The sequence below is a fragment of the Boleophthalmus pectinirostris genome, unplaced genomic scaffold (assembly GCF_026225935.1).
Source record: "Boleophthalmus pectinirostris isolate CB_2022bp ecotype Guang Dong unplaced genomic scaffold, ASM2622593v1 HiC_scaffold_9, whole genome shotgun sequence".
In the NCBI taxonomy this organism is placed as follows: domain Eukaryota; kingdom Metazoa; phylum Chordata; class Actinopteri; order Gobiiformes; family Gobiidae; genus Boleophthalmus; species Boleophthalmus pectinirostris.
The window spans coordinates 21,892,568-21,918,113 of record NW_026571541.1 but is presented as its reverse complement, the minus strand read 5'-3'; the positions used below and the strand labels follow the sequence as shown (position 1 = coordinate 21,918,113).

The 25,546-nt window shown below is 37.3% G+C and overlaps 1 protein-coding gene across 1 annotated transcript; it reads right to left on the bottom strand.

The window, feature by feature from the left end:
* Positions 1–1,027: 1,027 nt before the first annotated feature.
* On the bottom strand, positions 1,028–21,336 carry LOC110174233 (solute carrier organic anion transporter family member 1C1-like). Its single transcript, XM_020940297.2, has 14 exons — positions 21,322–21,336; positions 17,196–17,337; positions 11,588–11,720; positions 10,545–10,663; positions 10,319–10,465; positions 10,114–10,212; positions 8,872–9,099; positions 8,339–8,503; positions 7,300–7,495; positions 4,202–4,367; positions 3,665–3,837; positions 2,226–2,290; positions 1,992–2,109; positions 1,028–1,443 (listed from the first exon to the last, which is right to left on the bottom strand). Exons 2-14 carry the CDS (start codon positions 17,335–17,337, stop codon positions 1,206–1,208), a joined length of 1,989 nt encoding a protein of 662 aa, XP_020795956.2. The 5' UTR covers positions 21,322–21,336; the 3' UTR covers positions 1,028–1,205.
* Positions 21,337–25,546: the final 4,210 nt, after the last annotated feature.

Genomic DNA, 25,546 nt, shown 5'->3' with positions numbered 1-25,546 from the left:
GTAAACTGTCCTCTTATTAGTTGTACTTTCATAAAAGTTTGATTTTGTGTGGAGCTCTTCATGAGCACTACCTGAGGAGGCTACAGACCAGAATATCTATATTCTGTAGATTTGGCACAGTGGAACTTTGAAACACTAATACATCAAACTCAGTACAAAAGAGAACCAACAAGTATGGCTGGTGACACGGCTACTCTCAACCTGTAGAGCACTGAACGACCTTAACACTTGTGTGCTGCTGAAAATATACATAGAGGGCATTTCAATGTAGGACTTTACGATCTGACGTAAGTGCTGTTTTTGGTCTACCAAATTGGGATCAAGTACAATTTAACATGCGCTACTGTCAGATAATGAACACAAAAAAGACACTGTAAATAACTTACCAAAACCCCTACAGAAAAAACTATATTACACTCAGTCACATGGCTTAACAAAACTTCTTCAAAGATGCACAATTTTTAGGCTATGAATTTAAATAAAAAGACAACTTTTTTCCAACTTGTTTGCTCTGTTCTGTTGGCATTACAGACAGTGCATTATATAGTAGAGAGGTAAGTGTTGAGTGAAAGAGGCACTAATATCACACCAACCATTTTTCACAAAACATTTAGACTTTCTTTAAAAACACTAGCGGCCCCACTGGCATAAAATATATTGTGTACTCAGTGGTCATACTGTTTCCTCACCCTTTCTAGCTTTATTTCTGTTCACCTTTTATGTTTCAATACATGCGCCTCCATGTTATAAGGTCACTTTTCAGGTGTTATGGGAACATACCAAGAAGAAAAAAGTTGTCTTAATAAAATAGTATATAACATAAATAATAACACAAAGAATTGAGAGGCAGTTTAGTAGATGCTGGTGCCAAGAATGAAAACTTTCTTTGTCCTGCAGTAGTCTACACAAAACATAAGTCCCATCAAAACTCCTGCTCCATCATCTAAAGTGGAAAATAAAACCTTTTACTTATTGATGAAAAAATAAAAGCATATATACATTCAAGAAATATTTCATAAGCATTAATTTCTGTCATAAATTCTTATAAAGCCTTCACAAATCCAGTACAAATATAGAACCTATGTTTTATATTATCAGATATTGAGAGTGACGTATAATTCCCTGCAACTTATTCGTGTGGGTGTGCATTTTTGTTATTCCTTTGTACACTGTTTTTGTTCATGAAGAAAAGAGGTCCACATTTTTCACAGCCGTGTCTCTCTGTCTGTGCCGTTGTCCGATATCCGCTGTGACGGTTCTGAATTGGAGATCACTAACTCTTCCTTCCTCAGTGCTTCGAGTTCAGCCCCACCATTGGTGACAGCGCTATGGAGGGCGTTCCTCTCTTCATGTTTGAGCTGTCGGCTGAGCAGTATGAAGCCAGGGATGCAGATGACAAAAGAGATGGTGCGCAGACTCAGGGTCAGGCCCAAGTATGCTATTCTGTAAGAGACATGCACATGGCATTAAATGGGTTTTCAAGAGAATGGTGAAGAAATGGTAAATGGGTCTATTTTCGGTGAAGTGGTAAAGAAGCACAAAATATCACTAATGGATTATGCATCTCAAATGGATGCTCATAATGAGGTAAAGTGGTACTCCAACATTCTGGTACATACATTTTGTACCAGATTGTTGGAGTACCACTAAAAAGTACAATGTTCTTCCTAATGTTTCCACCAAACAATTCTTGCTATTAGTACTATTAACATTACCACTAATGCTAGCACTGCTACACTTTCTTTTTGCAATATTTTTTTTTCAGAAACATGCTACTTGTTTTGGTAGTTGCCATGAAGAGTGCCATTATCATTCCAGTTGTGTGGTTTTGCATAGAGCTGAAATATGCAAATAAATTGTATACAGACTACAATGTGGTTTTCAAGCTATCCAGAGAAAGTGCCTTGTTGACTGGTTGGTGCACATGAACACTGAACATTTTACACAAATTTCTTATACGAAAAGAGGAATATACGTAAGCTCCCAACTACCTGTATGCTGTGGTATTATATATTCGACATGCTCCGATTCCTCCACACCTCTTCTGGCCCCATTTAAGACATGTTGTATCAATGATGGCTCCAAAGTAAATAGGGGCTGGTATCCCTGCTACAAACAGAGGACTGGTCACAATCACATCAGGGGATACAGGCTACCAATGTGTTAAACTGCTACCATTTTAATAACATAATACAAAAAAATTTGTATTACCACAGCATACTCACCAAGTGTTCGTGTTGCCATAGCATGGAAACCCAAAGCCAAGGACTTCAGCTGTGGTTTAATGCATCTGCCAGAGCAAAATACATTAATTTGTTAAATAAAAATTTAATTACTAAAAATATTTGTCCTTTATCAATTCGTTAAAAATGTATTGCCAAAATTAGCTAAAGAGATTTAGCATTTCACACAGACATTTCAGAGAACAGTGTGGCAGAATGAATGACCTAATTTATAAGTAGTGTAGACAGATTTGCCTAAGGATGTGAGTGGTCAATCTAGCATGTCTTACCAATTAGAAACATATTAGAGTAGTTAAATCTGCAAGCATCAGATGATCTGGCTCAACATTTGGATTGACAAAGCTGCTGTTCATATGTGCTTCAAAAATGCTGGGAATGGCTGAGGGCCAGTTAGACGTGAGGAGAAGTCTGTGTCTAACAGCTTCAATCTGATGTGACTTCACAGAAATCCTGTGCGCATCATAAAAGATCAAGACAGCAGCCTAAAGAACGTTAATCCTCTTGTGGAAGTGACTTATATCAATGCCCTGTATTACATTATACTCTACACTCAAGGTCTGGTGTAGGGTGAACACATCAAATTAAGTTAGTAGATAATAGTAACTGCACCATGCGTCATAGGATTTTTGTTTTTATCAATCGTAAAACACTGGAAGAGATTGGAAGAGCAAGCAGGTAACAAACTATGACAAACCTGAGTGATATTACCTCAAAATGTATGCATAATAATGAAAAAATGGGATGAAATGGGATGAAGGAGAGGCAGTCATCCACTCTGATAAAAATGTTTTTCCAGCAATCAAAAGAATACTGTTTTTCAAAATGCAATCTGTATGTTGTTGTATGTTCTGTTGTATTTTCTCATAACTGTTCAGGATTACTGTGGGTTTTTATTGCTGGGGAGCACAGTGGGTCTCTGCTTGAGCACCAGGAAAAAAAACTTGATTGTAACTAGCTCTAACTTGAATACTAAGTGAGGACTGAGTGGGTTGTGTTTGTCATAATTTTTGTTCCAAAACAATAATTCCCTGTACACTCCTGATCATAGACTGTATAAATATGTGGACTAAAGGAGTGTGAAGTCACCCATAGCATTCGACTCCAGTTAAATGAAGCTCACAAGGCCAGCAGGAGTGAATTTGGAGCCGAGTTTCATATTAGGAATAGGAATTTATTTATAGACAAAATAGCGAAATAAACACATCAGGATCATATAGAGTGGGTTAATATGAACAGTTTAAGACCAAAATGACGAGGCTCACTGCAGCAGTTACAGAGAGAAGGGCGACATTTTTTAAGTCAGTTGGAGTTGATGGAGCTGGAAGCACCCAAATGCTTACTCTCTATTTGGGACGTGGCGGTGGTTAGCTATGTCCATTTACATGTATAGTATATGTTCCTGACGGTGGTGCAAACCTGACCTGATGAGCAGCATGTAGCCGGGTGTGCCGCCCAAGGAGATGATGAAGGACGTGATGACAGACAGAGCCAGGAAATAGGGGAACATGCGGTCACAGTCGTCCTTGTCTGAGCACGGACCTGCACTGGCTGTAAAGTTACCAGCCACACCAACACAGCTACAGTTAGAGAAGACCTAGAGACACATGCACAGGCACACACATAGGACCATGTAAGTGGGACACACTCATGTGCTGTCAACATACATATCAATATACACATACAGTAAATACACAAAAAATATGAAAATTGTACAGGAAATCTACATGACCTTTTTAGAGTGGGTTACAGGCTTATGTTACAGGCTAATGTCATGTTAGACTTATACAGTAGGTTATTGGTCTATTCAGTCTTGCATTTCAAGCATTTTTATGATAAATAGTGTTTAATGATTTACAGTTCATAATAACCCAATTCAGCACATTTTCCACATAAGCAATGTCTTGCAGTCGAGGTATATTTTTCATTCTACTTTACATTTGACTCTTTTGTGAACTTACTGTGCTTTTCCCTGTGCCCATAGAGCTGGTGCAGCCGGCCAGACAGGCAGACACGTATGTGACACCATTGTCCCCACAGACCGGGTCCCACTCACTGGGCGAGCATGAACAGCCCAGGTTACAGCTCTCAAAGACTGAGTGTTTGTCATAGGATAAGCCATCCTCACTGCAGTCACAAAAGCAGAGAGAAGGTTCATTAAAGCCTTGTTAAAATGCATCTGTAAGTTTGCATTATTGAACTAACATGCAGATGTACACGATATATTTACATATATATACTTATATTTACTTCAGTCACAGGTAGTACAGGAGAGACACACAGACCTAACAGTTGTACTGGTGATGTAATTATGCTTATCATGTCAGTCACACCATAAAGCTCAAACTCAGCCTCATACAACTTAAGTTTTATTCTTGCTTTATTTTAGTTTATGTGTTTGTGTGTTACGTGTCTATGCCACTTGCTAGTCCACCGTGACAGGACTTAAATAATTGTATATTTAATAAAGTTAAAGAAGCACTACTTCTCTCATGAGCTTTGTCTTGTGAACTTTATTAATTCATTCTGACCTGCTTCAGATGTATTCAGGGCACAGCTGGGGTGAAGAGTCACTTTCCTGTTCACCTCACACAGACACATGTGCCTTCACATTATAAAATAAGTGAATATAAGCAGATAGCTACATACATACTAATGATGAGTCAGGGGGAAGGAAATCTAAAAATCTGAACCACTTTTATTATAGCAGGTCAGTTTCAGCTCTGCCCTGATTTCCCCCACTTCCTTTAAGTTACGGGGTCACAGCATCACCTCCTCCTCCGCTCCCTGTAGCTGTGGCATGGTCTGGTGTCGTTAAACAAACACTTCAAACTTTAAACTTTGTATCTCACAACCTTCATATCTAGGTGAGTGTTAAATTGGTTAAAATTGTTAAAGCTTTCCTTTGTGATTGCCATAGCGCCTCCATATACATTTTACCATATATATATATATATATATATATATATATATATATATATATATATATATATATATATATATATATATATATATATATATATATATATATATATATATATATATATATATCAAAGGTACATTATTTTTATTTTATAGAAGAAAGCCGAAATGTAGGCAACAGATACATTTATTTAGTCTCTAACTTTGTTTTCTGTGATGTTATTTATATTGTGCAGTTTTAGTACATTTTCCAGTCTTTCCTCAAACTCCGGTCGAGTTTATTTATTATTGAATTAAGTGTAGCTACGCATTTGACTTTAATAAATTGATACTACGCAATATTTTGAGTTGATATCGACCTCTGCTTAGGCATGTTTGATAACTTCTTGATTATGGAAACAGTTTTAGTGCACTTATTTAATTTAATGTGTAATTATATTTTTGATAATGAAATGGTTAGCCTTGATGTGTTGTAACCTTACTGAACTTGTGGGTCATTGACCACTGACTAAATGTAATTATTGTGTATTTTGATTAATGATTAATTTACTGAGACTGGTATTTTGAATATGATAATTATTTGAATATGGACTATTCACTTATATTTGATGCTTGTATGTTTCTGCATACATTCAATTTATATTTGGTTAGTTTAGACCTTGTAACTGTTACTTTTGTTTTAAAAAATGTTTTAGTTTGATATTCATTTGTGTATTTGGCCTTCTAGGTCAGTTTTTTTTTTTTTTTTTTTTTTTATGGATGGAATCAACTTTCAATGGACAATTGACAAATTTCAACTCAACAACCTACCAGACATCGAGCTAAATAACTGTGCTGTGGGACAAACTGTTTCTTTTTTTTTTTTTTTTTTAACCCCCCGCCACTTTTCAAACTGTGGATTATACAAATTGCAATTCTCAATCTGTGGATATTATCCTGACAAACGTTTTTTTGTTAAAGGACTTATTTCCAAATTGGAACTTGAATGTTTGTGTTTATTTATTTTTTTGTTTATAATTTAATTTACCTCTCATAATCAATACACATAACACAAAGCTTCAAAATTCTGTCTGCTGTGTCTATTCACTCATACCTCGGCTCCTTAAAGAACAAATCTTCTGTTGCCACTAAACTGTGTAGTCGTAGTCTGCCCCCTAGCCCTAAATTGCATAACACTGACACAAATTCATAGTAATACTAATTATTTTAGATCCTATATTACTCAAAATTTCATTTGTGTTTTCTTTCACACATTCAAATGTTTGAGTAATCTTTTATTATTAGTCTGTGTACATCTTCAAAGCACAAATGCTTTGTTCTTGTATGATGTCATGAAAAGTTTTTTAACATCTTAACAGCTTAATTTAATGTTTAGTTCTGTAGAGATGGTATCACAAGGTAGCAGAGCATTTTCTGTTTGAGAGAAAGAAACCTAAAAAAAATAAATATGCAGGGTTTGTGTGTTAAATATGTGTGAATGAAACAACACACAACTAGATCGGAATTATTACCTCCGCCAAGGAGGTTATGTTTTTGCCGGCGTTTGTCTGTTTGTTTGTTTGTTTGTTTGTCTGTTAGCAACATAACTCAAAAAGTTATGGACCGATTTTGATGAAATCTTCAGGATTTATTGGAAATGTGAAAAGGAAGAACTGATTTAATTTTGGGGGTGATCCGGAAGAAATCCTGGATTCTGGATCACTTTGAAATTTTAGTTAACATTGTGGTAAATGGGGCCAAAAATTTTGTTTCTCAATATCTCGGTTAATTATTGACCAAACCCCATGAAATTTGACTCAGGGATGGACAATGGGATTCTCTTTCATATTCCAAAGGCTGATCCAGAAGACTGATTTTATCACAATTTATATAAAAAATGGGGGTAGTCCTTGGTGGAGGTCTGCCCTCTCTGAGTGCTTTTCTAGTTGTAATATAACATTTTAAATAACTATGCATCTTTAGCCTTGACATTTTAGGTCCTTTCTTGCCAAAATTGGATTGCAATATTTCATTTATATTCATGTTTATATATTGTCCCTTTTTTCCGTCTTAACCTGATCTCATTCCCAATCTTATCCCTTCACCCCGCCTTAAGAACACAGTCATTTGTGGATAACAGTTGAGTGCGGTGACTCACCTGTTATATGGCAGTGTAACCCCGGCAACCCTGGCGTTCTCACAGCTCATAGCGAAGAAGAAGAGTGAGAGGATGTAGCCAATCAGGGAGGTGATGAAAGCAAAACGCGCTGCTCCCATGATGTTGAGCTTGAGCCTCTTCATGAGCAGACCTCCAGAGAACATGCCCAGAGCCACAGCAGGGATGTTGATCACGCCTGCAACACAATGTACTTATTTATTTTTTTTATTTTTTTTATTTTTTTTTCAACCATCAACAGTTCAAAACTCATGATGCTCAAGAGGAATAAAGAGTTTAAACGAGAACATGAAAATCTAGCATTGCTGTTTCTGAAATTGAAAAAAATCTATATAATACAGTCAATACAATACCCTTTGCAAAATCTGTATTTAACCCATAAATGTTTTTAATGTTTATACCCAAATAAATCAAAATATACATTACACCATACTACAAAAGGGTGAGAGGGTTGCATCCCATAGTGTCAGATCAGAGAAAGTTCACATGACTCTATTTATACATTAATACATTTACATTAAATCTCTCTCTCTTTTTATTTTTTTAGTTTGGTATTGTCCAGATGTAGTAGCACTTCATTCATTTTGATTTAAACTCTGAAGAACAAATGAAGCATGTATTGGACCTCTGCAGTTCACTGACGTCTGTGTGGAGCTAACTCTTTTATCTAAACCCATGTCATTAGCACTGCTCTCTAATACTGCATTCTCTTTCATATGCAGCCAGTTTGGTCAGCAGCCTCTCCCTTGATGAGACATGTGTATGAAGATACTTTCATCTCATGTTTCCAACTTTAAATTATTACATATTTTATTTGAGATGAAAAGCTCTTTACACATTCACAAAGCACTAGCGCTAGCCTTTGCTTGTGCTCCACTTGAGTGAGTAACCCCTTTTTGATGGCCGACATCACATATTGTATGCTGTACAAAGACCCCCTTTCTCAGCCAAAACACACTCATATGCTATTGCACAAAATAATGTATGCAATACAGAAAGATATTTATAGTCTCATTCATACCCATTAGGAAGTTGGCCTTTGATGCAGACTGCCTGAAATGCTGTTCGATGTATTTGGGTTTGTAGGTGACCATACCAATGAGGGAGTTCAGTTGAATGATTGTCACGCACAGGTAAATCAAATAGACAGGGTGTCCCAGCAGCGTGCGCAGGGTCGGGATGAAGTCTGGGGAAATATAACGGAAATATAACGGTCACAGTGGAGTGCATGGAGTGCAGCTGCAGCAGAGTGCGTCACATATTTTTCTGTTAACATGATGTTTGCATTTCTGAATGAATAAACAGGTCTCTGAATTCTCATAGTGCAACACAACAGGGACCCTAGGGCTCTGGGTGCACTTTGTAGATTATATATAGAGTAGTTTCAAAATGCATTTCCAAAACACAAGCTGCATAATGTATGGCAATCAAAAAGTATAATTTTGACTGTCACATTTAAGGTATAAAATATGAATGAAGTCAATGAAAGAACAATGTCCACAAAATAACTTGTCCTCATAAAAAAGACCTCTGCATAAACTGTTTTTGTCTCACCTTTGGCCATTTCTATAAAACTGCTATGTTCTTCTGCTTGATATTTCTTAATGAAGCTGTTTTTTTCTGGGGGGCACTTCTCTGGACTGCGTCCCTCAGACACAGGCAGGGAGCGGGGTAAAAACCAGAAGGGAATGGCAGACAGGAGGGTTATTACACCTGCAATGAGGTATCCAAGCCACCAGGCCCCCACCCAGCGGGCATCTGCTGGAGTGATGGTGATGCTCTCTGTGGTGACAAGACACATGATCAAGATACTGTTAAGACACTATTCAAACCTTATGGTGAGAAGATGGAGACAAACAGCACATTGAACATCCCAATCCTAACAAGTCCACTACTTCAGTCAGCTACTACTGTTTGGAGGCACTGTGTATTTTTCATGTTACATATTTTCTTAAAAACCATGACTATCCCTATTCATATAATATAACCATATCACTATGAAATCCCTTTGGAGTACTATTTCCAAATGAGGATCCTTTATGTATCACCTCTTGCTACATCCTCTGTCCATTGTTGTTTTGTTGTTTTTCCATAATATTTACTACAGATGATCGTGCAAGAGAATATTTTCATGAGACTGTGCACACATGAGGAAAAATGGAGCTAGCATAAATTCAGCCCAGAAGACCTAACTGCACTCCCATTTACATCTCCCAGGGACTATAGTGGTTTGTGTCATAGCCCCTAGGAGAAGACAGCTCCTAAACGTCATCTATTTGGCCATGCCTTTCATCGCAATGTTTACATTTTCTTGAATGAATGAAGTGTTACACTGTTGGGTTGCACCTCTTGAGAAGCTGTAGTTCCAAAAGTTGTGATTCCAAAATTGTGAACTGAACCACACAATTTATTTATAGTAAATAATGTCAAAATGTCTTCTTGTTTGTTTTCATGGACTTCTCTTTAATTATATACTCTATCAAACCAAACTAAAATGAGTTAAGCATGCAACTAAGAGAACTGTCACAAGTTAAGGGTGTGTGATATGCCATTTCCTGCTGAAATACATGTCATTCACTCAGAGCCTATAGGAGGAGGGGGTAAGAAAAATGTCTGTTTTTGAGTTTAGAGCTGCAGTAAATAAAGAAATACTGAATCACGATCTGACAAAACAACAACATTTTACATCATCAAAAGGATGAGATAACTATTCAATTTTTAACATCATATTGCGCAGCCCTAGGTTTCCTCATTATTAATAAGCCCATATGCCTTAGCTCCTACGTTTGTACTCACCCATTTTTACGAATCCAATGTCCACATAGATTTTGGCACAAAGGGAACCTAAGAGGTAGCCAAAGACTGGGCCAACCACTGAAATGGTCTGTACACAGCCTGTGATTTCACAAACACACCATTGGAACCATAGGTTTTAGCAAATGCACACAAACATAAATTCCATTAGTTACAATATCTATCTATCTCGATTCTAATTCCTTACCGACATACAATGCAGCATTCTCCTCAGTGGCAAAGTCATCTATATATGAGATGCCCAAAGGCTGGATGGGTGTCTCTCCAATTCCACGGAGTACGTTTCCCAGCAGCACATAGATCCACATGGACAGGTTGGACTCTCCTTCACATCCTGTGCACAACAGTAAGCACAGCTACAAATGCCAGTCAAATGATGTATGAATATAAAGGCAAATGTAGGCCACACAAACCTTTATGTGGCACGTCTGGTATCTGTCTACCCTGGGCTGTTTCTGCTGAGCCCAGTGCACATGGAGCAGGGTTACGTGTGGAGTTAGCCAGCCACCGCACTGATGTCTCAAATTCATAACTACAGGAGCCAAAACAAGTGGAGCGAGTTCAACAACAGCTAATCAGTTAAACAACGGCTGTCTTAGTAAAGGACTAGATATGGAACAGAAACGTTTTTCTCTGAACCAATCAGAGCACTCTGTTCAACTTAAGGGAGAACAGTTACAGAATTTAAGTTCATTCTTTCAGATACTAGTTATTCAACTCCGTACAACACTGTTACATCCAGACAGCCTCAAACACAGAGCATTTTACACACACTGAACTCGTGTATCTGTCTTTTGGACAAAAAGTGGAATCACCAGCAAACAATACACAGGAACAACTTTGTTTGGCCATCAAGTTTTTGATGGAAACTACTACACCAATAAAATAAACACTAGTAGAAATTAATCTTCAGTTCAATTTTGTTGAACTTGAATTGAAATTTTATTTTAATGCAATGGTGCAGGACGATTTGTCTGATACAGGATAATATTCCTAGGATATTTTCTGATGATAAGGGGGCCTCACTCTGTTTAGTGAACTGATTTGAGAAACAAAGAGAAAAGGTAAACCACCACCTGTATGCTGTAATTTATGGGGAGTAGGTTGCATGCTTAGCCTCACCTGCACTCTTTCTACTTTTAGGGCCTAAGCAATCTATACATTATACACAATGGGAGGTGTTGCAAATTAGGAATGTTAATTATTTTCTTTGTTTCTTGCCTTGCTATTTTAAAATTCTGTACATGTATTGGTTTATTAGGTTGGTAGTAACTGTGGCTGCTACTCTTGATAGGGTCTCTTGTGATAGGTTTGAATTTATTTGTAAGAGTTAGATTGTCCTCTTATAAACTTGAATGTGTTGAAAGCATTTTACAACCCCATGGTAAATATAACAGCAGGTTTTGTTGTGTGCATTAGTGTGCATCAGATCATATGCCTTAGACCTGCCACTCACCGGCCGATGATGAAGTGTGGCAGTGCAATGATGAAGGTGCCCATGGACATGAGCACACAGCCCATCGCGATGATCTTTGGCCGGTGGAGCTTGGCTCCAAAGTAACTGACAAATGCTATCACCAACAAGTTACCTAGTAGGACAAAAAAAAAGCGTTAAGTGCACAAATTCAATATTCACAAAAATATGAATAAAACACCATCAATATTTAGATATTCCTATGGCGAAGGAGAAATGGAATTTGTCAACAGGACAAAAGTTTTTTGGCTTAATATGTTTTGCAGCTCATCCAAGCTGCTTCTTCATTTCGGAAGAAGCAGTATGGTTTTATACAGAGAAATGGAGACAAACCGGTGACACTACCAGGTCAAATTTGAGAGTCAAAAAAGCTGCATTTGCATATTGAGGAATGTTCCAGGCAAAACAATAAAATCAGCATGGAGAAAACAGATGTCAGATCTTCCACTAAGTTCACTTTTAAATTCCTGCAGTTCAAAATTTCATTCAAATAACAGATACAACAGCTCCAACACATTTTCATTAGCCACAAGATACAAACAGTTATTCCAAACAGCTCGTGTCACATCACGTGAGGAGAATGTAAACTGTATGTAAACAGAGTATTATGCTGCAGGGGCAAAAGCGACCTGAGAGATTAGATCATGTCATTTTGGTGAGCTAAAGGTTAATATATTGTAGTCACCATAATAGGCAGGGCTGTATTTACATGTGCAATTATATTGTTTTATATTTATTTGTCAAACTGTTGACAAAGAAATAACACAACCAAACATAAGAGCAAGTGTATTTTGGCTTGTTCCCTGAGTCTGACTTTTCCCAGACACATGCCCCTCACTCATGCAGTAGTCTGATCCCCTGAGACGCTAAAGCAGCTATTTTGAGCTTTTAACCACAGACCATGTGTGCACCATAAGACTAAATGTATACACCTTAAGTTGAACATTTAAATACACTGACTCTCAACGAAAGTCTCACTTATCTCTTGATCTAATATATAAATATGGACAGTGGGATTATTCTGACCAGGGTTAGAGTCCTGGGCACTGGGCACTCTTTAATTGAAGGTCAAAGCAGAAAATAGATTTACACAAAGGAAAATGAGGTCCTTACCTTACCATAACATATGGTTTAAGTGTTTTACAGTTTGTCCCAGTTGATTTGGGACATTTTTCTGGACATAAATAAATAAAGTATTGTTCAACCTGAAAATTACTTTTTTTTCAATTGTTTTGACCTATTCCTCTATTGAAAATTTATATTTGCAAAAGCTAGCTCAAAATCCTACAAAGAATTATATTTTTCCTAATTGCATTGCTTCCTATTGAAGCAAAATGCTATTCAGTATTCAAAAGTGATCAGACATCTCCCAAAAGCTAGTTTCACCATCCACCCCCAAACTCTCAGACTTTGAACATGTGTATTTCTGTGTCCCAGAAGCAGTCTGACAGTGGTGGTCACGCTTTACACTTATGAATTTGGTGTGCTGGAAAATCAAACAATACATTCACAACAACACAAAATGTGCTAAAACGACTGTGCAACATTAAGTCAATTTGTGTCAATGTATGTTTTTATACAGCAAATACTGTGGTGAATTGTTTCAGATTAGTTTACTTTGTCTGCTGTTTCTTACAAATAAAATTTGGATTGTCAGGCTGGTTAAAGTGCATTGGATTTCATGTATGCATTTCATTTCATGCACTAGCACTTTGAAATATGAAGGTATTACTTCTTTTCATTTCTGAGCAGCAAAATGTGCCAAAGTAAGTGGGAATAGCTGTAATATTTTAGACAAAAAAGCGTTTCTTCCAGCCCCAAATTCATCTGTGTAAAGTGCCACTCTAGTGGCATACTGGACTAGTGGTTCTCTGTGGTCACAGGAGTAGAAGAACTTGTGAGCTGCACTGCCATGAATAAAAGAGTGCATACAGTTTTTGTTTTGTTCTTTTATCGCTTTGGCACATTTTCTGAAATTCTTCTCTGAAAATCTTTCGAGCACAAGACAATTCTAACATTTGAGAACAATTACACTTTGTGAACAAAACATAAAACAATCTTATGAAAAGGACACTTTGTGCTTTTGACTTTAAAAAAAATTGGCGTGACTTTAAAATCATTTGGAATATTTCTCATCAGATCACACAGTTCTCAGGCTCTGTCTTAAAACACTTGACACAGCTCTCATTCACAAACATGCATGATGATTGAATTCAGATTTTTTTTTTTTTTTTCCCAGTGGTATTCTCAAGTTCTGAAGGGCATTGGCTATAACACTGCCACTTTCAATATAGAAATTAAAACGTAAACATAAACATAAATTTAAAAAAATTTAAAAGTGTAATAGTGTAAAACTGTGATTCTGTGTGGTCACTAAGATCAGGACTAAGGCTTTTGGTGGATGAACAGTTTTGAATGGAAAACTTCTTTTTGCAGGGATAAGATTTAGGAAAACTAAATGGGATTCTGTGGGAGGTGTTTTGCAAATGTCAGTTTTCAATGTAGAAATGTGTCAAAGCGAGTGAAAAGGTTTTGTGGAATGCATTTGAACAATTCAGTTCTAATCTGAGAATTGTGCCAAAGATTCTGTGAAATACGAAACTAACAGCAGTGATGTCCCATATTTCTATTATTGTAGTGATGATGTAAAGCAATGACGTGTCTGACTCTAGGCTGCATGTGTCTACTGTATATGAGGGGAGATCAATAGGATATATCTATACGACCTTAATCATGAAAATAAAAAAATTAAAAATGTATTCTATTATCAGTCACCCCCTCTCCTCTTCCTCCATGTGTTCCCTATTTTTATGTCTTACACTTTTTTCTCCTTCCTCTCCTCCTTCTCACTGCCCCGTTCTTCTTCCATGTTACCCTGGCAACGCTCCTATAGAAAACGCTTGTTGCCTAGGCCACACATAAGAAGCAGTGTTCACTGGAGGGATGGAGAGATGGAGAGATGGAGAGATGGAGAGATGGAGAGATGGAGAGAGGGAGAGAGGAGAGAGGGAGAACTGGAGAGAAGTGGACCAGCCTTGACCCAACTGAGCTCACCTTTACCCCCAGAGCAGAGTGGCTGCCACCAGTCCTACGAGGAAGCAGGTGGTGTTGTACAGGGGGATTTCCTCCTAAAGTGGCATGTTTTAATGACATTTTTCACAGCGCATTTGATCTATACTGCCTATGTAATATTTATGTGCCGTGATGCATAGGGAAACAGCTATGTAAGTGACCTAGAAACATGGCAACATATTCTTTTGACCTTTATATTGTGGCAACTAAGAGATTTAATTTTTTCTCATACAAGATCAAACAAGTATATTTAATTCAGTTTTAAATAAAAGTCTCTTCATTCAAAAGCTCACATTGTAGTAAAATATAGTATCCTGTACTGTTACTTTTTTATTGTATAGACCTACTAATTATGCAAATTCATTCAACAAGTTAATGTTTTTTGTTTTTTTTATAATCAGGCATTTATAATTTGCAATATTTGGTAGCTAATGCTAATTCAGTGTTGTTTTCTTGTCACAGTTGTCAATCCACATGGAGGGCATATGCTTATTTGAATAGGCTCAGGGATGTATAGTATACTGATTGCATCATATTTACTCAGATTTGGCTATATTTTATGTATATTATAGTGATTTATACAGTTTTTTCTCAATTTTCAAAATGTTTTTTTTGCAAAGATATAAATGCATTCCTAAAAATAATTCAGACAAACATCAAATTCATCAAATTAATTGCAACCTCCTCAAAATCCTGAGTTCATGTTACAAAATGAAGTCTTTCTCTCAGTGAACATGTTTTATCCTCTCAGAATGCACAGAACTCTGTTTATGGAACAAAGCTTTCAGATTATGTTCAAGCCAAGGCTCATGTTAGAAATATTTGTAAAAGATGAAAAAGGGGTTGTAATTGTTTACAGTATATTTTACTGACACCACTTTACTCTTTTTACTTTTAACTGATTGGTGTGAATGACTCACCTGTGATGCATTCTGTATTGGTGAGGAGAACCTCACTGTAGGATAAGTTTCTCCAGACCAGAAGACCTCACTGTAGTTTAAACCTTCTTCAGACCTCACTCTAGGATAAGCCCCTTGGATAAGCCCACAGCGTGTGTCACTTACCATTGTATGTCTCAGTAATAATTGGTTTCATCATTTTGGTGGCAACTGTTTTGAATGATTTGTCCAAATAGATGAGAGTCTCTATAAAGCACTTTGAACAGATTGACAAAAAGCAAATGACAGTGTCATGAAGAGGAGACAGTTATACAAAATAACTAGAAATAATGCACAAAAGCATTTGGTCTTTGGAAAAACAAACAAGAAAATGACTTTAAAAGTCATAAGTTAATCGTTTGCAAATGTAACTGAAGAATTTGAAGATTGATCTACTTTTGAAAGTTTCAGCACTGATCAGAAAAATATGTCAAAGCAACTGAGAAAAACTGTAAGATAAGAGAACCTTTATTTGTCTTACAAAGGGGAAATTCCAGTGTTATGCTTCATCTGCATGTCAGAGAAGAATCTTCTTCTGCAGAGAAGAAAAAATATTTTTTTCTCGCATTGGCACATTTTCTAAACTTATTCTAAATGTTGTGGTAGTTAAAAACTAAACACTGGTAACAAAACTATTACTTATATTACTTGTCAGAATATAATAACAATCATCAGATTTAACTAAATCTGACCTAACCTGGTTTATTCCACATTGATATGTGAGGCACTCTGAACTGAGTTCCAAACATCAATCTGGAACGGCTCTCGCTGAAAGCAATCGGGAAAAGGTGGAACGTCATGCAAATATTTGAAGCTGGTCGAAGCGACACAACAGCAGAACAAGCCAATAAATCAAACTTTTGTTAAATCCATTTGAGGTAAAAGCAAGAACATCAACAAATGTATAAAGTGCTTCTCTCTGGACATTTTTCAAAAACAAAATAGTTAGTATTTCTACTAAAGAAGGCTAAAGTACAGAACATCCATCCCTGTCGTCATGTTTGTTTTGGTTGGTTCGTGCGATATAGCGCTGTCATTGGCTTGAACCACTGTTGGCCCGGTCTGTATCACAACAGCGGGTAAAGGGCCAGATGGATTCTTATGAGCTTGTGAACTCACAAATATCACGAGAATTCATCTTGCTGGCCAGGTTCAATTTAACCATCTTCAAGATACAGGCTGGAGAATGCAATCGCACTTTTAGATGTGTTCTGCTAGGGAGTTAGAGATCTGTAAGATTAATATCAGCTCCGTTGGTTTGAGAATTTAATCTTCAAAATGGAAATAAGGTTGTGCCAATATGAGCTGAGGGTTTGTTCAATGAGTAACAAGTTTTGGAATTTGAGCCCAAATTTTGCTTTAGTGACAAAACCACTGAAAAAAGTTGTAACAGTTCAAACATCTTAGCAGTACAACACACATGAATCAATAACTAAACATAGCATCTGTTTTGTCCTGCTCTGAATTATGAGTCATTTGTAACCCGCCCTCTGATCTCCAGCACCTCAGTGACCCAAGTCATTTTTCCCTCCAAAGGCCTGAGAAAGGGAGACTGGAAAGCAACAGGTAGCAGTACTCACCTATCTCAAAGCTCCCATCAATGACACCTATCAGGTAACTGGGGATGTCAAAGCGCCTCTCCAGCTGCGTTATTGTGCTCTTCATGTAGCTCCCCGACAGTGCCTTCGCAAAATAGGCAAAAGACAGAGCTACAAGGAACATCTACGGGCCCACAAAAGAGAGAGAGGGAAACATACAGTATGATTAAAAACATAAAAACACTCAAAGTGTGGAGAGTCTTGATAAGTAATGGAATTATTCATGAAACAGAAATAGATTTGCTAGACAACAATGAAATAAGTGTGCGTATGGAGTAGGAATGTCACACATTTTACAGTAGACCATCTTCTAACTCAGAAAATCCTTGTGCATAAATGACCTGTATTCTGACTTGAGCTTTTTTTTTCAAGCAAAGCCAAATATTAGTTACTATAATTATCAGCATCACATTACATCACATTACAACCAAACAGCAATTCTGATGAAAAAAATTATATTGTGGGATTTTGGGGCTCACTTGCTTAAACATCAACAAACACATTTAAACACCTTTTTAGTATATTCAGATTTGGAACTGATATTTGCAAAAGAAAAAAAAAAAAAAGTCCATATTGCCCACCCTTGATGGGAACAGCAATGTGTTCTATATGAACACAAGTTTGTCACATCAGATTGAATACATTGTGTGGATTGCCCTCATTAACCTACTTCTACCACCATCCATCATCCAAAAACAAAAGGTGCACAAATGGAAGTTACATAGAAAAGAAGTTTTGCTTGTGCTTATACAGACAGCAGAAAAGGTCTATGCATTCTAAGCATGTATATAGGAGCAGTGGGGCTGCCTGTAGCTCTGAGCCAGTACCTTGGTCATGTGTATTGACTGGAGAATACATGTTTTCACTGTGCTGAAATACCACGTGATCAGGGAGAGAATGTGACATGCACAAAGGAAACCTTGGTCTGGCCAGGGTCTGAGTTTAACTCTTTACAGTGGCCAAAGAAGGGCCTGTTTCAACATCATTGTTAATAATCACATTTTCACATTTTAGATAAGTCCCATGTTCTTGGTCTAACCATGAAACTGCATAGAGTGAGGAAGAAAACATTATTGACTTGAATGTAGTCAGTGTGTGCTGCTGAAGGCTTGTAAATAAGTTATGGTTTGTGGCCTTGGACACGGTTTCTTCTCTGCAGAACTGGAGATTCAGTTCTGTCGTGATAAAACTACAGCACATGAGAGTCACATTACACTAATAAACACCCATAACCATTGTTAAAACCAGAAGAACATGTAGTACATGAATCTACAGAGGCAACCTTTAAAGAAGGTTTTAGAGAAGGAAACCACTCAACGAGCTGCACTAATAATAAACACTGATCTCTTGACCTTGGAGTAGGAGTCAGCTGACTATGTGACTAATTTGATTATGGCATATTATGGTATTCATAAAGAAAATGTTAATAATATAGAAAGAATTTGTTTAATCTTTTGTATGTTTGAATGTGTTTTGTATGTATGCAAAACATGTCAAATCCTCCAGCTATGTGCCCCTGACCAACCCTAGCTCAGGGTTTAAGCAGGAACAGTGCAGGAGCTTATGCTCATTGCAAATCAAAAAAGACCAATATGACGAATATTATAATATGTAAAAGCAATCTACAAACTCCTCGTATGTGTAATTATGATGAATCCTGAGCAGCATAACATTTTACAATGTTATAACACAAACTATAGGAAGAATAGAAGATTTTCACAGCTGCCTCCAGCTCAGGATGCAATAAGCTTCACACTCATAAGTGTCAGATTTGGTGGTAAGAAGGGGCTTAGCATTTCAGTAATCAAAGACGATTGTTACATGTACCTCAAAAAGGACATTCAGTGTGAATTATGCACATTTATATAATGGTCAAACCAAAGCCCATGTAGAAAGAGTGACACATATGATTTACTTTTATGTGAAGTTCACTTTAACATTTTTTTTTTTTGAAACTTGATCATTCCATTCAAACATGTAACTGAACAGGGCCACAGGTGGGCAAATCATTTGGAATATTTTTCATCAGTTCACACAGTTCTCAGGCTCAAGAACACTTGATTAAGGACACTGGCCCAAACTCTGTCGCTTTCAGTATAGAAATTCAAACATAGCAACAATAAACTATCATTTGTGAGCACTTAACACCATCTAACACCAAAAGATTTCACACATGAATCAATCAGGGAGAAAACAGACTACAACACTGAATAGAGACACCCTATATACAGTATACTCCTAAACAAACAAAACCACTTCTGCTCATCACCAGATAAATTAAGCATGCGTAAATAATGACTGATGGCTGGTCATTAAAAATAACCATGGCCCAGTAAAGTGCACCTTACACAAAGCTCTCTCCTTGTGACCTGTGCCCTGGTTTCATTGTTAGTGCATTGATGTCACCTGCATAAGGTGCTTAGGCCTGTGCTCTCAGGAGGGGCTCACACACTACACCATACACACACAACAGACTTCCATGCATTGTGGGAATTACATTGATTTATGCTTGCTTCATGAAGACTGATCATAAATGTAACCATAATAACAAATTGCCAAACCTAAACTAATTATTTAACCTATACTAATACATATCTTAATTTAGTTTGTTGTTTTACTATTGAAGGATTTATCGGGGACCTGATTATTGGACCCCATAAGCAAAATGAGGAATTAAAGTGGGCATGTACTGTGTATACTGAATCATCTTGCATACAGAATAATGCAGTTCCACTGTAAAAAAAAAAAAATAATTAAATTTTTTTTTTTTTTAAAAAAAAGGCCCTAGGGAGTAAAGCAGTTTACATGTGGCTAAAAAATAGCCACTTACAGTGAACAAGGTGTGAGTGCAGAAATAAAGAACTCTAATTGGGGACATTTTAAGAAAGTCATACACAGGATTAGAGATCAAAGGGCCACACTATGTTCCACCCAGTAGGCCACAGAGCTGAACAATTCCTAGAAAGAATCAAAGCATGTGCTGCCATTATTTTAAGCTGTCTGTATTATTGTACGATACTTAAACACTATTGTCTCATGTAACTTTGATGTGGTAAAAGCAACACCAATCTGATCCCATTTCAATTTGACCAACTTTCATGTCAATGCATTTTAAATTTGGGAACATTTTATTTTGCTTCAGGACAACATGAAACCAAAACAGTCATCAGAAGAGGAATTCACCTTAAACTGGCAAATAATATAATTTCACACACTATAAAGAATTCTCACAATATTGTGAGTCTAGGCACTACACATGTCCATCTGGCAACAGTAAGGTTAATTAAGGTTGCACTAAAGCACATTAAAAGTTTTGAACATTTACCAAAAAACACTCCCTAAAATGTAGAACTTCCCATGACTAGTCTTTGATCCAACTAGGCTCTTTTTACTTCCGCATCTAATCTTTAGGATTGCTCCAAAACCCAAACTCACATTGGGCAGTGGCCTAAAGAAATGACAGAAAGAACAAATGCTCAGAGAAATGTCAGTATAGACTGAATCCACAAACACACAAACTATGGAGAGGAGGGGTGACATGTGGATGCCACAGACCATTTTGTTAGACATGCTGGTTATGGTATGGATTGGAAACCATAACCTAATACTCATTATGTGGCATACAATTGCATTTAATGCCTAAAATCCTTAATAACATTAGCTTTATCAACTGATAATAAAGCAGAGAGGACAATAATGTTAACAGTGTTATTGTATGGGAGGTGCCCTTTTCAGATCTTTGTCAGATACATTGGAGGTTAATCCCTCAACCCTTTAGTCTCACATTAATTTGCCTTATTTTAGATCAGGTCTGCCATAGAGCAGCTAATTGAGTTATCCAGTTAGTCAGCTAAATAAGGCGAACATACAAAACAAGCATGTGATCTTAGAGAAAATACTCCATTTCTCTAAAACAGTGCAGAGGAAAAGTAAAGCTGTCACTTTCAACAGAAAAAAAAAATTATAAACGTACATGATCATATGTACTAGCTTCACAAATATGTCACTGGTGTCTCCTGAGGTTTTTTTTTTTTCAATAATCTTTGTGTCTAAAATTTCGGTGTAAATGTATGTTATATCCACTGACAAATGTCTCTCGCTTCTATACCTTGAGGCTGGAGCAGGAAGTGTAGCGCGTTGCTTTGGCCTTGGTGTGGCAGCGTCCATTTTCCTGAACACCATCATGTTCTTCCACTGCTGCCACCTCCATCCTCCACAAGTCTCTGAACTGCACAGCTCCCACACAAGGCACTTTCTTGGTGGTGATGCATGCAACCCTGCAAAGAGACAATTCAAGCATGTGACCCACTTTTCATTCTCAGAACAAGCACAAGGACAACTACAACAACTGAGACAGAAATGAAGATGTCAGACAATCATGTGTGCACTGGCAACATAAACATTAAATGGTAACCTGAATTTAAAAACCATGTCTCACAGGTGTAGGACAAGCATCAAGCTAGAGGGCATTATGCTTTTGATAATAATAACATATTATAATAATATAATCATGATAATCATGAGCATTGTTGGATGTTGAATTCTCATACATTTCAAAGGGCCAATAGCATGGTACTAAAATTTTGTCCTGAATTTGATCTAGGTTAGTCTTAGTTCCTAGAAATCACAATCAAGGCATGTTATTTGCATATTACGGAATAGTTATGATCCGTTTTAATTTGTACCACAGATACCACAGTATCTGTTTGTTTTTTTTTTATTATTATTATTATATATATATATATTTTTTTTTTCTCAATTAATCCAGCTCCCTTGAACATCCAAAATTACAACACAGGACTTGCCTTGCTAAAACAAGCGTAACCCCTTTCTTTGCAGGATATCCGCAAAAGAGTCCATTCTGTTATGGCTATCACTCATGCGTCACAGCAACAAGGTCACAGGTTTGACTCCTGGGCCAACTCCAGCCTTTCTGTGTGGAGGTTGCATATTTTTACCCATGACAAAGGCACATTCTTCTGGGGACTCTGATTTCCCCCACATGCACAAATAGATAAATTCACCAGGGGCATTGAAGGATGGGTCAAGTTCAGAGGGAGTAATATACCTTCACAATAAGTTATATATGTAAGAGAAGTGTGGTACTTCATGTCTAGGGTGGTTATAAATATTAAGGTTAAGGAGTACAAAGGAGTACAAAGGAGAACCATTGTACCATGTACTTAAATGTAAGCATTCTAATGGAACATAAAAGTGGCCAGGTTGAATTTAAGTCTCCATTGAGCTGAACAGTTTAAACATTTGAATCACGCATTATATGACATCCCATAATACTCACGGGATGGTTGATGTACTGAAAGCTAGACAGTATTCAAATATGTATATATATATATATATATATATATATATATATATATATATATATATATATATATATATATATATATATATATATATATATATATATATATATATATATATATATATATATATATATATATATATATATATATATATATATATATATATATAGAGAGAGAGAGAGAGAGAGAGAGAGAGAGAGAGAGAGAGAGAGAGAGAGAGTTGAGAGAGGCTATTAAGGCCAAATTGGCAATTAGCAAAAGAATCCAGTCCCAAAGGGGTCACAGGCCATTGTGGAGAGGAGCTTGCAAGAGTCAAGAGTACAGTAGCAAAGGCATCCACTGGAAAGAAAAAGCAAGAAGATAATAATAATAAATAAATAAAGATATAAAGAAATAAAGAAATAATAGTACAGTCTGAAAGGTCAGTTTTATCACTGTTAATTTGTCACTCTGAATGAACTCACGATTTTTAGTTTTAAAACAGTCCTCTTTGGAGTGGTAGGTCCTAAATGTAGATTTGAACTGTTCCTTTAAATCCTGTCTATACTGTATATGTGAAAATAGATACTGTGTATATGAAAAATGAAAGTAAATATATTAATTGGGTTAATAAAAGCATATATGATACTGAGAAGTTGTCACATATACTTCCTTTTCTCTACATTGTGACACCTACACCTAGGAATAGGTGCTGGGCGATATGGCTTCTGTTCTTCACTGAGTTTTAGTTGGTCTGAACTTAGATTTAGTTGCTCTGAATTTGATTCTTGTTAAAGTATGGATCGAGTAGAGTGATCGGAGCTTGCAGCTTGACCTACATTTTCAAAACAGAATCCTTGTGAGTGAATGCAAATCAGAGGATTGAGCGGCGCTTTTGCATCACTCCCGAAGTTTTGAGTTCAGCAATCAGCAACAAGTGTGCGTAAAGTAAGACATCTATTTAGACGTCTTACGTCTTCAATATTCAAGATATTGAAAAGTCTTAAAAGTCTTTTAGTGTGAAACTATTCAAATATAAAGATGATAATGTAACTAGTGAACAGTAAATGCATACATTGAAAGAGATTTGAAGATCTGTTTTCCCATTGTAAGCAGGTTGTGCGGAATGTCAACGAGGCAGCTAGCCCTTGAGGCTTGACATAGCCTGAAGTAGGAATGTTGCTTAAAGATTATGCCGTAAATCTTGCACTACACACATGTCCCCAGCAGCAAGTCCCGTTCGTATAAGATAATTTGAACTCACTCGTGACAAGAAGCCTAAAAGTTGGCTCAGGGCGGTCAGAGTAATATATTCATTCCCTATTCATTATGACGCACCTGTGTTGTGGGAGCGCATCTGAAGTAGAAAGGCTGCATATGCTCTAAAATGACACTCACCTGTCCCGTGAAGCTGTGGTCCAGATACACCTCAACTGCGCTGCTCGGGAGCCAATGGGAAAGCTGCGTATCCTGATTCGAGTCTGTTTGGGTCAGACTTTTGCTGTAGTGAATGGCAACGCACGTAGAAGCACCTTGGGCGACATTTATCCCCGGAGTTCATTTCCAGTCGACTTCAGGGTGAAAAGGCTCTCACAGTCTGACTAATCCAATCAAAAAAGGAATTTTATCTGATGGAACACGTCTGTCTCCTCCCTGTGTCATGTATGTGAGCCGTTACGCAGCCCGGTGATACGCTCCTTACGCAGCTCACCCGGGACCACTCTGAAGCAGATAGGCAGGGATGAGGCGTTCACTGGGGAGGAAGGTTTGTCTGTATCTGAGGCCGTCAGTGGCACACGCCTTCTCCGCTGCTCCGCTGCCTGTTCCCGCCTCTTTTCTATCATTTCTCTTCTCTCTACATCCTTTTCTTCCTCTCTGTCTTAAGGTTGTTCAAAGCCACAATCTTGTGCCAAGGTGACAGTGGAGGGTCCACTTTTTCCAATGTGGTAAATGTGATATTACATGTTATTGCAACCAACTAAAGTTTACAATTTTGTTGAATTTCAATAGAAAGAATTGGTTCATAGTGTTTTTCAAATTTATTAAGAGAAGTTATCCTGTCGCTTAATATCACCCAAAGCATAGTTTTAGTCGTATTCTGGTTTGAGGGAGGGAGACTGTACCCGGTAGTCCTTTTGCACATTCACTCGAGGAGCATAACAGATCATAACAGATTTTACCATTTCCTCAGACCAAAAGCTCGACAGTGTCATTACAGTTATGCATAAGTAAAACATTTGTTGTGTGTTTTATCTGGTCACATCCAACTAACAGTCTGAGCATCAAAAAAATATTGTCTGGGGAAATGTAGTTAATTACAGTTATGGCACAGAGTTGAGAGGGAAAAACTCAAAATTCCTGTTTCTGATTGATTATTTTGTGTCTGTAGTTCTGTATTCATTGTTTAAATCTATAGAAAAGGATTATTCATGTAACATGTAACAAGTGATGTATCTCTGTTGCTATGGTGACATCTTGGCCATGAAATATAAAGAGTCTCTATAGAATGGCATATTAATACATATGCAGAAACCTCAACTAATTTTGAGATTACCTAGGGCAGCAGTGGCTCAGTGGTTAGAGCACTGCTTAACAACCCTATATGACCACGGTGTGTCAGTGACCGTAGGAGGAGGTTTTTCAGAAGGACCAAAGGGGCAGATAAGAGCCTCACAAAATCCAGGACAGTGGTCAAAATTAGTAGCCTCCCTCCAGGGTGGTCACTTTTCGATGACACTGATATCTTATTGTTGGACCTACTTTCCATAGCAAGGCCCCATCCAAAACTGAAACAGAGGAATCGTAAATGGAGTGGGAAGTATGAGCATCTCTGCTAAGGCGGCCTAAAACCAGGCCCCTACAAGCAGAAAAAGCAGTGGATGGATCTTTTATCCACCCTCATGGTCAGCTGGTCTGTACCCTCTCATTCTCCCTGTGCCAATCAGCTTTTAGCTTTGTTACACTGTTCCAGTCAGTCCTTCTGCTGCCACAATCTTCACTACAGCAGCAGAGTCATGAGCCACCTCTCTG

Bases quoted from the DNA above. Each gene is read 5' to 3' on its own strand.
- LOC110174233 (XM_020940297.2), bottom strand. From the start codon at position 17,337: ATGTTCCTTGTAGCTCTGTCTTTTGCCTATTTTGCGAAGGCACTGTCG. The intron at 10,664-11,587 runs GTGAGTGGCAGG...TGGCTCCTGTAG, and splicing joins CCACACTTCATCATCGGCCG to TTATGAATTTGAGACATCAG. The intron at 8,504-8,871 runs GTGAGACAAAAA...ATATTTCCCCAG, and splicing joins TTTTATAGAAATGGCCAAAG to ACTTCATCCCGACCCTGCGC.